Source organism: Oncorhynchus mykiss, chromosome 3, assembly GCF_057628025.1.
Source record: "Oncorhynchus mykiss isolate SJ-2025 chromosome 3, ASM5762802v1, whole genome shotgun sequence".
Lineage (NCBI taxonomy): Eukaryota > Metazoa > Chordata > Actinopteri > Salmoniformes > Salmonidae > Oncorhynchus > Oncorhynchus mykiss.
The window spans coordinates 22523728-22539488 of NC_143024.1; the positions used below are offsets into that span (position 1 = coordinate 22523728).

Below are 15761 nucleotides of genomic sequence, written 5' to 3' on the forward strand. Positions count from 1 at the left end.
CTGAGAGAGAGAGAGAGAGAAAGAGAGAGAGAGAGAGAGAGAGGAAATGGGGAGATTATTTTGTGATGCACACACTTGCTGGCCCCTTGTACCCTCCCTGGACATACTGTATATACTGTACATACACACTATAAAGAGATAAGACTAGGAATAGAGAATGGGGGAGGGGTTAATCCAGCATTCCCTTGTCTCCCACAAGCACACATGCACACTGGTCGGATTCCGTTAGACCATTGTCTTTGGCATTAGGGTGCTTTGGAGCGCTGGGGTTGGGTGCGGAGAAGATTGGGTGGGGGTGGAGGACGGGGCGGGGGCTGGGGGGGCAGTGAGAATCTGTGATTAATTTGGACAACTAATTACTTTAACACAGCCACTGAGAGAAAAGAGGTTTATGCTCCCAGCTTAAAAATGATAGCAGTCAGTCAGAATGTATACCCTTTGTCTAGTTGTCCACAGGAATGTTGATTTTAAAGTGTAGTCCAGAGTTCAGATCTTTGATTGCCCAAGAAATGACATTGTAGTACATCAAGAAACAGGCCTATAATGTTTTCTAGAAAAGGACATACTTTGAGCAGCAGGTTTTTGCTGAAAAGTTGAAGAAGGAAACAGTGAGACAGGAAGTCAGAGAAAGAGGGACACCTGTGACCTCTGACCTTGTCTACAACAGGAAGATGGTGATAGGAAAAGAGAGGACAGGCAGGGAGAGAGGGGGAGCAAGAAAAGGAGAAAGAGAGAAAGTTACATTGGATTCATCATACTATCTGAACCAGTTGGCTAAGGCTACTATAATAACATATATACTGGAAGGGATGTATGTAGACATCCATTCTTACAATGTGTTAATACATGTGCAATAAAGCTTGAAACTATGCAACTGAAATTATAGGCTATTACAGGTACTACCAAAACAAATAAAAACTAGACGCTTCCTTCGAAATGAGACTGTGTACCAGACCACACAGCGTACTTCCACTGAGAGGTAGTGAGCTCGCCCAGACACCCGGAGATCTTTGGTTTGGAGAGGTGCTCACAGACAGGGATGGCCGGGTGACAGCAGCCTGTGAACACTCCTTTGCGTCATGGAGTTTCTTTGTTATGTTTGCTTTTGACGCACGGGTGACAACTCATACCCTTTTCCAGGTAGGCAACCCTCTGTGGGTTTTCGTTGGAATAACTGTCAACTAAAAGAATGACACTTTAAACTTGGCACAGTTCAGGTGTGGGCCTGCACAGTATTCTCTTCCTTGTTCTCCTCTCTCTTTTCTTTGGGAACAGATACGAGTTAGAAGCTATTTATCTTTACTATTGTTAGACATACTGACACAGTTGCGGGGGATCTTTTTTAGCCTGGGCAAAGCTTTATCACAATGTCCATGTAGGCCTGCTACTGTGGGCCCTGTATTTTCGAAACAAAACAAACAAGTTCTTCTCCCAGCATACATTGCTTACAAATGTGTGAGCAACTTTTATGAGCAAGACAATGCTGCTGGAGGACAGAGATTTGCAGAGGTTTCTAGATGTTGAAAGGCAGGGGTAAAAATAGATGACTCACAGCATTGGCCATCCTGTTGATTTGGGACAGGATATCATGCTGTTGAGTTTGGACAGGAGGTCATGCTATTGATTTGGGACAAGAGGTCATCCTGTTGATTTGGGATGGAATTTCATCTTGTTGATTAGAGGCAGGAGATCAGGCGTTTGATTTGGGACAGGATCAGGTGTTTTTGTCTGGGGCTACAGCAGAAAATGTGCTGTTGGGGGTAATGGGAGACTGGCGTTGGGAAACACTGTACTAGGCTATCACTGACATGATCTTCTTAGTGTAAATAAATGATGCTAAAGTCAATGATTACACTTCATATGGCTTAAATATTCCAAAGTGATTCCCATCATTTATTTGTGTTTCTAATTATTGTTTATAGACAATAGAGAAAAAAATTATGCATAAAAACCTGAGAAACGATTACTTTTTTTCTCATTCCCATACCATGGTGATTACACTTGCGAGTCCACTCACAACGTCCAACATCCCAGCATACACTGCGTTACGGTCTTCCGGTGAGAGAGAGGACACAAGAAACAGTCCAAGGTAGGTCGTGGAAAACTGCCGGAAAATCATGAGTTTGTCTCTTTCAATTAATATACTGAGGTTCGGTATTGTTTTGTTTGTGTGGAAGTATTTCAATTAATTGGAAATAACGTCTGCCGTGCCACTTTTGATATACAGCCGGCTATCTAGCTGAGTTCAAGCTAATGTAGCTAGCTAGCCAGCAAGCAAGCCAACAAATACATTTGAAGCTATGCCAACTATACTACATTATTTCATTCGATGTGGTTAGTGAGCTGTAATTTCTAACTTTCTAGCTAGTCAGAAATCTCCATTAAAGTATTTTACAACTAACGTTAGTTACCAGGAAATAAGGATTGAAAGTCACCTTCCATGACTGAATTCAAGCTAGCTAAGGTTACAACTTCGGGGATGTCATTTACAAAATAGCCTCCAACACTACTCAGCAAATTGGATGTAGTTAATCACAGTGCCCTCCGTTTTGTCACGAATGCCCCATATACTACCCACCACTACGACCTGTATGCTCTCGTTGGCTGGCCCTCGCTACATACAGTTGAAGTCGGAAGTTTACATACACCTTAGCCAAATACATTTAACACAAGTTTTTCACAATTTCTGACATTTAATCCTAGTAAAAATTCAGTCAGCTTTATAGGCCTCCTTGCTCACACGCTTTTTCTGTTCTGCCCACAAATTTGACAGGATTGAGGTCAGGGCTTTGTGATGGCCACTCCAATACCTTGACTTTGTTGTCCTTATGCCACAACTTTGGCAGTATGCTTGGGGTCGTTGTCCATTTGGAAGACCCATTTGCGACCAAGCTTTAACTTCCTGACTTGTGGATATAATTTAGCAACATCTCGTCATTTTCCTGCCTTATGATGCCATCTATTTTGTGAAGTGCACCAGTCCCTCCTGCAGCAAAGCACCCCCACAACATGGTGCTTGCAAGCCTCCCCCTTTTTCCTCCAAACATAACAATGGTCATTATGGCCAAACAGTTCCATTTTTGTTTCATTAGACCAGAGGACATTTCTCCAAAAAGTACGATCTTCGTCCCCATGTGCAGTTGCAAACCATAGTCTGGCTTTTTTATGGCAGTTTTGGAGCAGTGACTTCTTCCTTGATGAGCGGCCTTTCAGGTTGTCGACATTGGACTCGTTTTACTGTGGATACAGATACTTCTGTACTTGTTTCCTCCGGCATCTTCACAAGGTCCTTTGCTGTTGTTCTGGGATTTATTTGCACTTTTTGCACCAAAGTACATTCATCTCTAGGAGACAGAACACTCCTTCCTGAGCAGTATGATGGCTGCGTGGTCCCGTGGTGTTTATACTTGCGTTCTATTGTTTGTGCAGATGAACGTGGTACTTCAGGCGTTTGGAAATTGCTCCCAAGGATGAACCAGACTTGTGGAAGTCTACAATAAGTTTTCTGAGGTCATTGCTGATTTCTGTTGATTGTCCCATGATGTCAAGCAAAAATGCATTGAGTTTGAAGGTAGGCCTTGAAATACATCCACAGGTACACCTCCAATTGACTCAGGCTAATTGACATCATTTATCAGAAGCTTCTAAAGCCATGACATACTTTTCTGGAATTTTCTAAGCTGTTTAAAGTCACAGTCAACTTAGTGTATGTAAACTTCTGACCCACTGGAATTGTGATACAGTGAATTATAAGTGAAATAATGTCTGTAAACAATTGTTGGAAAAATTACTTGTGTCATGCAGAAAGTAGATGTCCTAATCGACTTGCCAAAATTATAGTTTGTGAAGAAGAAATTTGGGGAGTGGTTGAAAAACGAGTTTTAATGACACCAATCTAAGTGTATGTAAACTTCAGACTTCAACTGTATTCGTTGCCAAACCCACTGGTTCCAGGTCATCTATAAGTCTATGCTAGGTCAAGCCCTACCTTATCTCAGCTCACTGGTCACCATAGCAACACCCACCCGTAGCACGCTCTCCAGCAGGTAAATTTCACTGGTCATCCCCAAAGCCAATTCCTCCTTTGGCCGCCTTTCCTTCCAATTCTCCGCTGCCCATGACTGGAACGAATTGCAAAAATCACTGAAACTGGAGTCTTCTAACTTTAAGCATCAGCTGTCAGAGCAGCTTACTGATCACTGTACCTATACACAGCCCATCTGTAAATAGCACATCCAACTACCTCATCCTCAATATTATTTTTCTTTCTTTCATTTTGCTCTTTTGCACCCCGGTGTCTCTACTTGCACATAATCCTCTGCACATCTATCACTCCAGTGTTAATGCTAAATTGTAATTATTTTGCCTATTTATTGCCTTACTTCCCTAATCTTACTACATTTGCACACACTGTATATGGATTTTTCTATTGTGTTACTGACTGTACGTTTGTTTATTCCATGTGTAACTCTGTGTTGTTTTTGTCGCACTACTTTTCTTTGTCTTGGCCAGGTCGCAGTTGTAAATGAGAACTTGATCTCAACTGGCCTACCTGGTTAAATAAAGGTGAAATAAAAATAATAAACAAGCTTTCTATCGATCTGTCTGTCCTAGTTGTGAGTTGTCATTGCACTAGCTATGACCTAGTCAAATAGACAGCTGTACAGGCTCTCATGGATAAGTATTTTGCTAGCTAATAAGCCTATCTGAACTAGTCCATTCCATATTATATTATTTTTATTTTATTATTTATTTTACCTTTATTTAACCAGGTAGGCAAGTTGAGAACAAGTTCTCATTTACAATTGCGACCTGGCCAAGATAAAGCAAAGCAGTTCGACAGATACAACAACACAGAGTTACACATGGAGTAAAACAAACATACAGTCAATAATAAAGTATAAACAAGTCTATATACAATGTGAGCAAATGAGGTGAGAAGGGAGGTAAAGGCAAAAAAGGCCTTGGTGGCAAGGTAAATACAATATAGCAAGTAAAACACTGGAATGGTAGTTTTGCAATGGAAGAATGTGCAAAGTAGAAATAAAAATAATGAGGTGCAGAGGAGCAAAATAAATAAATAAATTAAATACAGTTGGGAAAGAGGTAGTTGATAGGGCTAAATTATAGGTGGGCTATGTACAGGTGCAGTAATCTGTGAGCTGCTCTGACAGTTGGTGCTTAAAGCTAGTGAGGGAGATAAGTGTTTCCAGTTTCAGAGATTTTTGTAGTTCGTTCCAGTCATTGGCAGCAGAGAACTGGAAAGAGAGGCGGCCAAAGAAAGAATTGGTTTTGGGGGTGACTAGAGAGATATACCTGCTGGAGCGTGTGCTACAGGTGGGAGATGCTATGGTGACCAGCGAGCTGAGATAAGGGGGGACTTTACCTAGCAGGGTCTTGTAGATGACATGGAGCCAGTGGGTTTGGCGACGAGTATGAAGCGAGGGCCAGCCAACGAGAGCGTACAGGTCGCAATGGTGGGTAGTATATGGGGCTTTGGTGACAAAACGGATTGCACTGTGATAGACTGCATCCAATTTGTTGAGTAGGGTATTGGAGGCTATTTTGTAAATTACATCGCCAAAGTCGAGGATTGGTAGGATGGTCAGTTTTACAAGGGTATGTTTGGCAGCATGAGTGAAGGATGCTTTGTTGCGAAATAGGAAGCCAATTCTAGATTTAACTTTGGATTGGAGATGTTTGATATGGGTCTGGAAGGAGAGTTTACAGTCTAACCAGACACCTAAGTATTTGTAGTTGTCCACGTATTCTAAGTCAGAGCCGTCCAGAGTAGTGATGTTGGACAGGCGGGTAGGTGCAGGTAGCGATCGGTTGAAGAGCATGCATTTAGTTTTACTTGTATTTAAGAGCAATTGGAGGCCACGGAAGGAGAGTTGTATGGCATTGAAGCTTGCCTGGAGGGTTGTTAACACAGTGTCCAAAGAAGGGCCGGAAGTATACAGAATGGTGTCGTCTGCGTAGAGGTGGATCAGAGACTCACCAGCAGCAAGAGCGACCTCATTGATGTATACAGAGAAGAGAGTCGGTCCAAGAATTGAACCCTGTGGCACCCCCATAGAGACTGCCAGAGGTCCGGACAACAGACCCTCCGATTTGACACACTGAACTCTATCAGAGAAGTAGTTGGTGAACCAGGCGAGGCAATCATTTGAGAAACCAAGGCTGTTGAGTCTGCCGATGAGGATGTGGTGATTGACAGAGTCGAAAGCCTTGGCCAGATCAATGAATACGGCTGCACAGTAATGTTTCTTATCGATGGCGGTTAAGATATCGTTTAGGACCTTGAGCGTGGCTGAGGTGCACCCATGACCAGCTCTGAAACCAGATTGCATAGCAGAGAAGGTATGGTGAGATTCAAAATGGTCGGTAATCTGTTTGTTGACTTGGCTTTCGAAGACCTTAGAAAGGCATGGTAGGATAGATATAGGTCTGTAGCAGTTTGGGTCAAGAGTGTCCCCCCCTTTGAAGAGGGGGATGACCGCAGCTGCTTTCCAATCTTTGGGAATCTCAGACGACACGAAAGAGAGGTTGAACAGGCTAGTAATAGGGGTGGCAACAATTTCGGCAGATAATTTTAGAAAGAAAGGGTCCAGATTGTCTAGCCCGGCTGATTTGTAGGGGTCCAGATTTTGCAGCTCTTTCAGAACATCAGCTGAATGGATTTGGGAGAAGGAGAAATGGGGAAGGCTTGGGCGAGTTGCTGTTGGGGGTGCAGTGCTGTTGACAGGGGTAGGAGTAGCCAGGTGGAAAGCATGGCCAGCAGTAGAAAAATGCTTATTGAAATTTTCAATTATGGTGGATTTATCAGTGGTGACAGTGTTTCCTATCTTCAGTGCAGTGGGCAGCTGGGAGGAGGTGTTCTTATTCTCCATGGACTTTACAGTGTCCCAGAACTTTTTTGAGTTAGTGTTGCAAGAAGCCAATTTCTGCTTGAAAAAGCTAGCCTTGGCTTTTCTAACTGACTGTGTATAATGGTTTCTAGCTTCCCTGAACAGCTGCATATCACGGGGGCTGTTCGATGCTAATGCAGAACGCCATAGGATGTTTTTGTGTTGGTTAAGGGCAGTCAGGTCTGGGGAGAACCAAGGGCTATATCTGTTCCTGGTTCTAAATTTCTTGAATGGGGCATGTTTATTTAAGATGGTTAGGAAGGCATTTTTAAAAAATATCCAGGCATCCTCTACTATCATCCTCTATCATGACAACAAGATCATTTCCTACTGTGTGCAAGTGTATAGGTAGCTTCGGAAGCCCAGGCCAGTCAACAAGGGCAGATTTGGAAGGATGGCCTCGTGAGACTAGTGTACAACTCATGTTTAGTTTCGTGACATTATATGACATCTCCCTATCGATGTGTTTCAGTGTTGACATAGTGAGACCGCCAGCTAGCCAGCATGTCTGACGTTATTGAGGAGAAGATAAAGAACTACAGGACGGCTCCCTTCGACGCCCGCTTCCCCAACACCAACCAGACCCGCAACTGCTTTCAGAACTATCTGGGTAAGTTAGCTAGCTGATCAACTACTTCTCTTTTCTGACCCGCCACACACATCTCCCCTCTTTCTCCAGCCCTGCCGGCAGTCTACTGCTCATTTCTACCTCCCAACTGACACACACACAATGGTGAAAGGATAGGATACTTCTGGCCATCAGGCTCTTCTGCCACCCTGAACACTCTTGGTTCCCTTCCCAGCCATTTTCTTCTTCTTCACAAAGATAAAGATCTGGGTTGGTTAACAAAACAAGGATTGTTATCTAAAGGCCAATTTTAAACTAATTTGCCTGCACTTTGAATCATGCGGTTGATGATTTGCAGTTGATGTGCATTGAAAACAGTGGTATTTGCTCTCGAAGCATTGATGCATGTCCAACTTCTTAGGTTGATAAGAGCCCCATGAGAAGCACCTCCTCAGAGTGATCTAAATCACTCAGTTCACATTAGACCAGATAGAATGTTGGCTGTCCCTCAGCTATTCACCAAGGTACGCCATCATAAGCCAACTGTCTGTACTGACTGATATGTCCGTTAGGCAAGGGTACTACTTGGGTATGCTAGATCTTTTCGGTCTTCAACACTCGTTTTCTGTCGGTGTACTTGTTTGTTTTTTTGCGTTGCTATTTTAGTCATTTAGCAGACTAACAGTAGTGAGTGCATACATTTATTTTTTCTGTTTCATACTGGTCTCCCGTGGGATTCAAACCCACTACCTTGGCATTGCACACGCCCGTGCTCAACTGACTGAGCCACACGGGACAACACTTTTAGTTTTAATTAGTGTCAGATTTCTGTGGACATCATTTAGCACATCAGATAAGGGTCCATTTGTGGTGGCTGTTAGATGTTTAGGTTCAGAAACGTAACACCAGTGTCAGTAAAAGTTGTAATAACTGTCTTAATGCTTACCACTTCATTCTGTGAATATTAACTCTCTCCTCCCTCTCTTTCTAGACTTCCACAGGTGCAACAAAGCTTTGTCAGACAAAGGCCAGGATGTGGCTCCCTGTGACTGGTACCAGAGGGTCTACAAGAGTATCTGTCCCATGAGCTGGGTACGTATGCTGCTACTGTGGCTCATAGTATGGTGCGGGCACTCCTTTATAAGGTTAAGCAGATCTATAGTGGCAAACTATTCAAACAAGGCCTAAAGGAGTGGGCATACACACAATGCCCCCTAACTGCCTTCCCATGGTTGTGTAGTATTGTCAGCAATGCTCACGTTAGAACCTACATTCACTCACATTAGCAGTGCCTCAACTATTCACAATGTGCCAACAGTCTGAGCACCACATTCCATAGAAGCCTTTAGTAGTTCCGGCATGTCTAAACTCTGCCAACAGTCTGTTCTGACATGTCCACTGAGTGGAACAGTTATGAATGTACCTGTTCTTCTGTGTCTCAAATGTCCTTACCTGAAGTGGTAGTTGGTATACAGTGTGGACCTCTGTTATGTTGCCACTCTGTTTGTTGTGAGTCCAATAACTGACCATGGTCCCAGTCTGAAGTCGATTCCTACCCCCTACCCTTAGACACTTTTCATAGATCTGAAAGCATGAGATGGGTAAAAGTGAAGGCAGAATGAAGGCTACAGTAGCTACTGTGTTATAACTGTATGTTACACTGACAGGCAGTTTAACCTTATGAGCGCATTTCCTCCTGCAGGTTGCCAAGTGGGACGACCAGATAGAGGCCGGAAGCTTTCCCGGCAAGATCTAAAATGGCTGACCTCAGGACTTTCTGTTAGCCACACCTTCAACTTTGACCCCTGTAGCGTGCCTAAGGACATGTGTTGACCACGTACCACACCATTCTAAATGTTATTAACAGTGTTACTAATGAAACAAACACTTAATAAAAATGCGCACCTGTTTTGAACCTGTCTGGTGGTGGTTAATTTGGTATTTTATTAGGATCCCCATTAGCCGTTGCAGCAGTTACTCTTCCTGGGTCCACACAAAACCTAAAACGTGGCAAAATGCATAACACTGATAGACAGGAACAGAAACACATTTTAGATAAGAACAAAACAACTAACAAAGGTCCTGTACTGCATATATATATATATACACAGCATATACATACAAGATTTTAGGTCATACAGCAGGGTTCTCCAACTGGTGGGCCCAATCAGGCCCACAGGTTACTTTATTAGGACCCCCAAGTTATTGAATTTTTTAAATTGTTGGACAAAAGACTAAAAAACACCAGAACAGCTCGGTGATTTACATTTTGGTAATCCAAAAGAGATTTTATTGTAAATGAACGTAAGCAAGGTTTGACATATTTTTTTATGTGGTCAATTTGCAGTCTACAAATGATTTGTAGTTCGGTCTGTGGCTGAATCTAGTTAATGATCCCTGTCATACAGGGTCAGAGGCTGTGAGGTGTTGCCTCACTTTGTTTTTTTTTTTTTTTTAACTAACTTTGCTGCTTGCCTGAGTGACCCGAGTTGGAAGTGAGTTCCAGTCAACCATCGTGTGATACAATACTGTATATTACCTTGAGTGCATTCTGGGTTTGAGGACCATGTAGTGACCCCTGGTGGCATGTCTGGTGGTAAGTACTGTGTCAGCAGTATGTAAGTGAGATGCAAACAATTTGGAAGAGTGATGTGGTCAATCTCATCTACTTTGAGCCAGGAGAGACATTGAATGTTGAAAATACATATACCACTTAATTCAGCTGGACATGTTTGAGTTACAATTATGTTTCTGTGATAGTCGGTCTATTAAATAGTTGTTGGTCATTAGGCACATTTTTTTTGACTGAGAAATTCCAATCAATCTTATACATGTTATGACTGGGCTCAGTCACAGCATAGACTGACATTGATTCTGCAGCTTCCAAGTCTTCCATAGCAGTTAATCTCCATATAATGGCAGTAGTCATTACTAGAAATAAGATCAATGCAATGCCCACTTTGTAACACAGGGTGGCAGTGTTGGATTAATTCAATGCATTTCTGCTGACGTAACCACTTTCTGCATACTGGCAATCTTGAAGAGCTTTCTGATCAGTGAGAATGTCTGCAGATTTTTCTAACAAAAAACTGTTGTTGCTGTATATCATGACCACATCAGTGGAGTGGAGATGGAGCGTGTCTGAGTGCACATAACACACCACAAACACCTCTCTCTCCCCCTCCCTCTGACTATAGCAGGCTTTCATAGCTCCCTGGCATAGCAATGTTATTGGCTTAGCGAGACCACGTGACCAGTGGAGATGTTGGCCGATTGGTTTCCCTGGCAACAGCTCTGCGACCACAGACAGGATGTGACGGAGGGAGAGAGTGATAGACTACACAGAAGTCATGTCTGTCAATCCCACGTAATCAAACTTTTAGGTCCCTGTCAAATGACCAAATTCCTCTTGTATTGGTCAGGATTTACTTGTTTTTGGGCTGAAAGCAAACAGATTCCAAACTAGACTTAAGCATTGCATGTCATTCAGATTTTCTATGGATAGTTGAAACTGTTTCTTATGCAGGGTTTTCCTTCTCCGAGGTGAAGGTGCCTCTACATCCCTCTCATTTTATAGATATTTCATAAGAAGTTGGAGGAGGACAGGCAGGGTTTCATAGGCAGTGATGTCTTGGAGGAGGGCATGCAGGGTTTCATAGGCAGTGATGTCTTGGAGGAGGGCATGCAGGGTTTCATAGGCAGTGATGTCTTGGAGGAGGGCATGCAGGGTTTCATAGGCAGTGATGTCTTGGAGGAGGGCATGCAGGGTTTCATAGTCAGTGATGTCTTGGAGGAGGGCATGCAGGGTTTCATAGGCAGTGATGTCTTGGAGGAGAACGGGCAGGGTTTCATAGGTGTTGGCAGTTGATGTTACTCTTCAATAACACAGACCCCAAAGAAAATCAGGGGGGGGGAAATAGGTTTATTGAAAGAGAACAAATCATGTGGGGAGGTAGATGATAGATGTTCATTCTCCCCTGTCCTCAGTGATTCTCCCCTGTGATTCTCTCCACAGAACAAAGCGACACGGTGTAATTTATAAACCCCAGCCCTAGCCTGTGGTTGACAGATTAGAATTCCTTGTAGTAAAATTGGGCCAATGGCCAAATAACAAGTATTCTATTTTAGACTCAATGTACAGACGATTCAGACCAATGAAAATGTGACACACGTAGGAAAGAGTCCAGGACTGACATTCCTACACAGATTCTAAACAGATGTTGAACTGAAAACCAACTATTTCCATTGATAATTCCCTAATGATCGTTAGTACTCTCTTGACCTTTCGTCCTCTCGTCCTCTGCATTGTATATTATCTTAAAATATTCTTACATAGGCATGGCCTCTAGGAGAACAGGCAGGGTTTCATAGGCATGACGACTTGGAGAACGGGCAGGGTTTCATAGGCATGACGACTTGGAGAACGAGCAGGGTTTCATAGGCATGACGACTTGGAGAACGAGCAGGGTTTCATAGGCATGACGACTTGGAGAACGGGCAGGGTTTCATAGGCATGACCTCTAGGAGAACGGTCAGTGTTTCATAGGCATGGTCTCTAGGAGAACGGGCAGGGTTTCATAGGCATGGCCTCTAGGAGAACGGGCAGGTTTTCATAGGCATGACGACTTGGAGAACGAGCAGGGTTTCATAGGCATGACGACTTGGAGAACAGGCAGGGTTTCATAGGCATGACGTCTTGGAGAACGGGCAGGGTTTCATAGGCATGACCTCTAGGAGAACGGTCAGTGTTTCATAGGCATGGTCTCTAGGAGAACGGGCAGGGTTTCATAGGCATGACCTCTAGGAGAACGGTCAGTGTTTCATAGGCATGGTCTCTAGGAGAACGGGCAGGGTTTCATAGGCATGACCTCTTGGAGAACGGTCAGGGTTTCATAGGCATGACCTCTAGGAGAACGGGCAGGGTTTTATAGGCATGACATCTTGGAGAAAGGTCAGTGTTTCATAGGCATGACCTCTAGGAGAACGGGCAGGGTTTTATAGGCATGACATCTTGGAGAACGGTCAGTGTTTCATAGGCATGACCTCTAGGAGAACGGGCAGGGTTTTATAGGCATGACCTCTAGGAGAACGGTCAGGGTTTTATAGGCATGACCTCTAGGAGAACGGGCAGGGTTTTATAGGCATGACCTCTAGGAGAACGGGCAGGGTTTTATAGGCATGACATCTTGGAGAAAGGTCAGTGTTTCATAGGCATGACCTCTAGGAGAACGGTCAGTGTTTCATAGGCATGACAACTTGGAGAACGGTCAGTGTTTCATAGGCATGACCTCTAGGAGAACGGGCAGGGTTTTATAGGCATGACATCTTGGAGAAAGGTCAGTGTTTCATAGGCATGACCTCTAGGAGAACGGTCAGTGTTTCATAGGCATGACCTCTAGGAGAACGGGCAGGGTTTTATAGGCATGACATCTTGGAGAAAGGTCAGTGTTTCATAGGCATGACGTCTAGGAGAACGGGCAGGGTTTTATAGGCATGACATCTTGGAGAAAGGTCAGTGTTTCATAGGCATGACCTCTAGGAGAACGGGCAGGGTTTCATAGGCATGACCTCTAGGAGAACGGGCAGGGTTTCATAGGCAGTGACGTCTTGGAGAACGGGCAGGGTTTTATAGGCATGGCCTCTAGGAGAACGGGCAGGGTTTTATAGGCAGTGACGTCTTGGAGAACGGGCAGGGTTTTATAGGCATGACCTCTAGGAGAACGGGCAGGGTTTCATATGCAGTGACGTCTTGGAGAACGGGCAGGGTTTTATAGGCATGACCTCTAGGAGAACGGTCAGTGTTTCATAGGCATGACATCTTGGAGAACGGTCAGTGTTTCATAGGCATGACGTCTTGGAGAAAGGTCAGTGTTTCATAGGCATGACGTCTTGGAGAACGGTCAGGGTTTCATAGGCATGGCCTCTAGGAGAACGGGCAGGGTTTCATAGGCAGTGACGTCTTGGAGAAAGGTCAGTGTTTCATAGGCATGACGTCTTGGAGAACGGGCAGGGTTTCATAGGCATGACCTCTAGGAGAACGGTCAGTGTTTCATAGGCATGACATCTTGGAGAACGGTCAGTGTTTCATAGGCATGACCTCTAGGAGAACGGGCAGGGTTTATAGGCATGACATCTTGGAGAACGGTCAGTGTTTCATAGGCATGACGTCTTGGAGAAAGGTCAGTGTTTCATAGGCATGACGTCTTGGAGAAAGGTCAGTGTTTCATAGGCATGACGTCTTGGAGAACGGGCAGGGTTTTATAGGCATGACGTCTTAGAGAACGGGCAGGGTTTTATAGGCATGACATCTTGGAGAACGGTCAGTGTTTCATAGGCATGACGTCTTGGAGAACGGGCAGGGTTTTATAGGCATGACATCTTGGAGAACGGTCAGTGTTTCATAGGCATGACGTCTTGGAGAACGGGCAGGGTTTTATAGGCATGACATCTTGGAGAACGGTCAGTGTTTCATAGGCATGACATCTTGGAGAAAGGTCAGGGTTTTATAGGCATGGCCTCTAGGAGAACGGTCAGTGTTTCATAGGCATGACCTCTAGGAGAACGGGCTGGGTTTCATAGGCATGACCTCTAGGAGAACGGGCAGGGTTTCATAGGCATGACATCTAGGAGAACGGGCAGTGTTTCATAGGCATGACCTCTAGGAGAACGGGCAGGGTTTTATAGGCATGACATCTTGGAGAACGGTCAGTGTTTCATAGGCATGACCTCTAGGAGAACAGGCAGGGTTTATAGGCATGACATCTTGGAGAACGGGCAGGGTTTTATAGGCATGACGTCTTGGAGAAAGGTCAGTGTTTCATAGGCATGACGTCTTGGAGAACGGGCAGGGTTTTATAGGCATGACGTCTTAGAGAACGGGCAGGGTTTTATAGGCATGACATCTTGGAGAACGGTCAGTGTTTCATAGACATGACCTCTAGGAGAACGGGGAGGGTTTCATAGGCATGACATCTTGGAGAACGGGCAGGGTTTTATAGGCATGACGTCTTAGAGAACGGGCAGGGTTTCATAGGCATGACCTCTAGGAGAACGGTCAGGGTTTCATAGGCATGACCTCTAGGAGAACGGTCAGTGTTTCATAGGCATGACATCTAGGAGAACGGGCAGGGTTTCATAGGCATGACCTCTAGGAGAACGGTCAGTGTTTCATAGGCATGACATCTAGGAGAACGGGCAGGGTTTCATAGGCATGACCTCTAGGAGAACGGTCAGTGTTTTATAGGCATGACCTCTAGGAGAACGGTCAGGGTTTCATAGGCATGACCTCTAGGAGAACGGTCAGTGTTTCATAGGCATGACATCTAGGGGAACGGGCAGGGTTTCATAGGCATGACCTTTAGGAGAACGGTCAGTGTTTCATAGGCATGACCTCTAGGAGAACGGTCAGTGTTTCATAGGCATGACATCTTGGAGAACGGGCAGGGTTTTATAGGCATGACCTCTAGGAGAACGGGCAGGGTTTCATAGGCATGACATCTAGGAGAACGGTCAGTGTTTCATAGGCATGACCTCTAGGAGAACGGTCAGTGTTTCATAGGCATGACATCTTAGAGAACGGGCAGGGTTTTATAGGCAGTGACGTCTTGGAGAACGGGCAGGGTTTCATAGGCATGACATCTTGGAGAACGGGCAGTGTTTTATAGGCATGACCTCTAGGAGAACGGTCAGTGTTTCATAGGCATGACGTCTTGGAGAACGGGCAGGGTTTTATAGGCAGTGACGTCTTGGAGAACGGGCAGGGTTTCATAGGCATGACATCTTGGAGAACAGGCAGGGTTTTATAGGCATGACCTCTAGGAGAACGGTCAGTGTTTCATAGGCAGTGACGTCTAGGAGAACGGGCAGGGTTTTATAGGCATGACATCTTGGAGAACGGTCAGTGTTTCAAAGGCATGACCTCTAGGAGAACGGGCAGGGTTTTATAGGCATGACCTCTAGGAGAACGGGCAGGGTTTTATAGGCAGTGACGTCTAGGAGAACGGGCAGGGTTTTATAGGCATGACATCTTGGAGAACGGTCAGTGTTTCAAAGGCATGACCTCTAGGAGAACGGCCAGGGTTTTATAGGCATGACCTCTAGGAGAACGGGCAGGGTTTTATAGGCAGTGATGTCTTGGAGAACGGGCAGGGTTTTATAGGCATGACCTCTAGGAGAACGGTCAGTGTTTCATAGGCATGACATCTTGGAGAACGGGCAGGGTTTCATAGGCATGACGTCTAGAGTTTCGTGCAGGATGGAGGATGCAAGTGGAAGTCAGTGGT

At 44.7% G+C, this 15761-nt stretch overlaps 1 protein-coding gene across 2 annotated transcripts; it reads left to right on the forward strand.

Annotated features, from left to right (window-relative positions):
- Nucleotides 1-1999: 1999 nt before the first annotated feature.
- On the forward strand, nucleotides 2000-9394 carry LOC110509074 (cytochrome c oxidase subunit 6B1). Of its 2 annotated transcripts, XM_036968770.2 has the most exons (5): nucleotides 2000-2089; nucleotides 3430-3571; nucleotides 7384-7521; nucleotides 8471-8571; nucleotides 9182-9394. In XM_036968770.2, the coding sequence occupies exons 3-5, from the start codon at nucleotides 7416-7418 to the stop codon at nucleotides 9233-9235; spliced, it is 261 nt and encodes an 86-aa protein (XP_036824665.1). In that variant the 5' UTR covers nucleotides 2000-2089; nucleotides 3430-3571; nucleotides 7384-7415; the 3' UTR covers nucleotides 9236-9394. The 2 variants fall into 2 exon arrangements, with proteins under 2 accessions (XP_036824665.1, XP_021445708.1); XM_021590033.3 differs by lacking the exon at nucleotides 3430-3571 and having other exon boundaries at nucleotides 2002-2089.
- The last annotated feature ends 6367 nt before the right edge of the window (nucleotides 9395-15761 follow it).

What these genes read in the sequence shown, in the direction of transcription:
- LOC110509074 (XM_036968770.2), top strand. Translation starts at nt 7,416, where the DNA reads ATGTCTGACGTTATTGAGGAGAAGATAAAGAACTACAGGACGGCTCCC. An exon ending in CTGCTTTCAGAACTATCTGG is followed by an intron (nt 7,522 to 8,470) that starts GTAAGTTAGCTA and finishes CTCTCTTTCTAG; the next exon opens with ACTTCCACAGGTGCAACAAA. An exon ending in GTATCTGTCCCATGAGCTGG is followed by an intron (nt 8,572 to 9,181) that starts GTACGTATGCTG and finishes TTCCTCCTGCAG; the next exon opens with GTTGCCAAGTGGGACGACCA.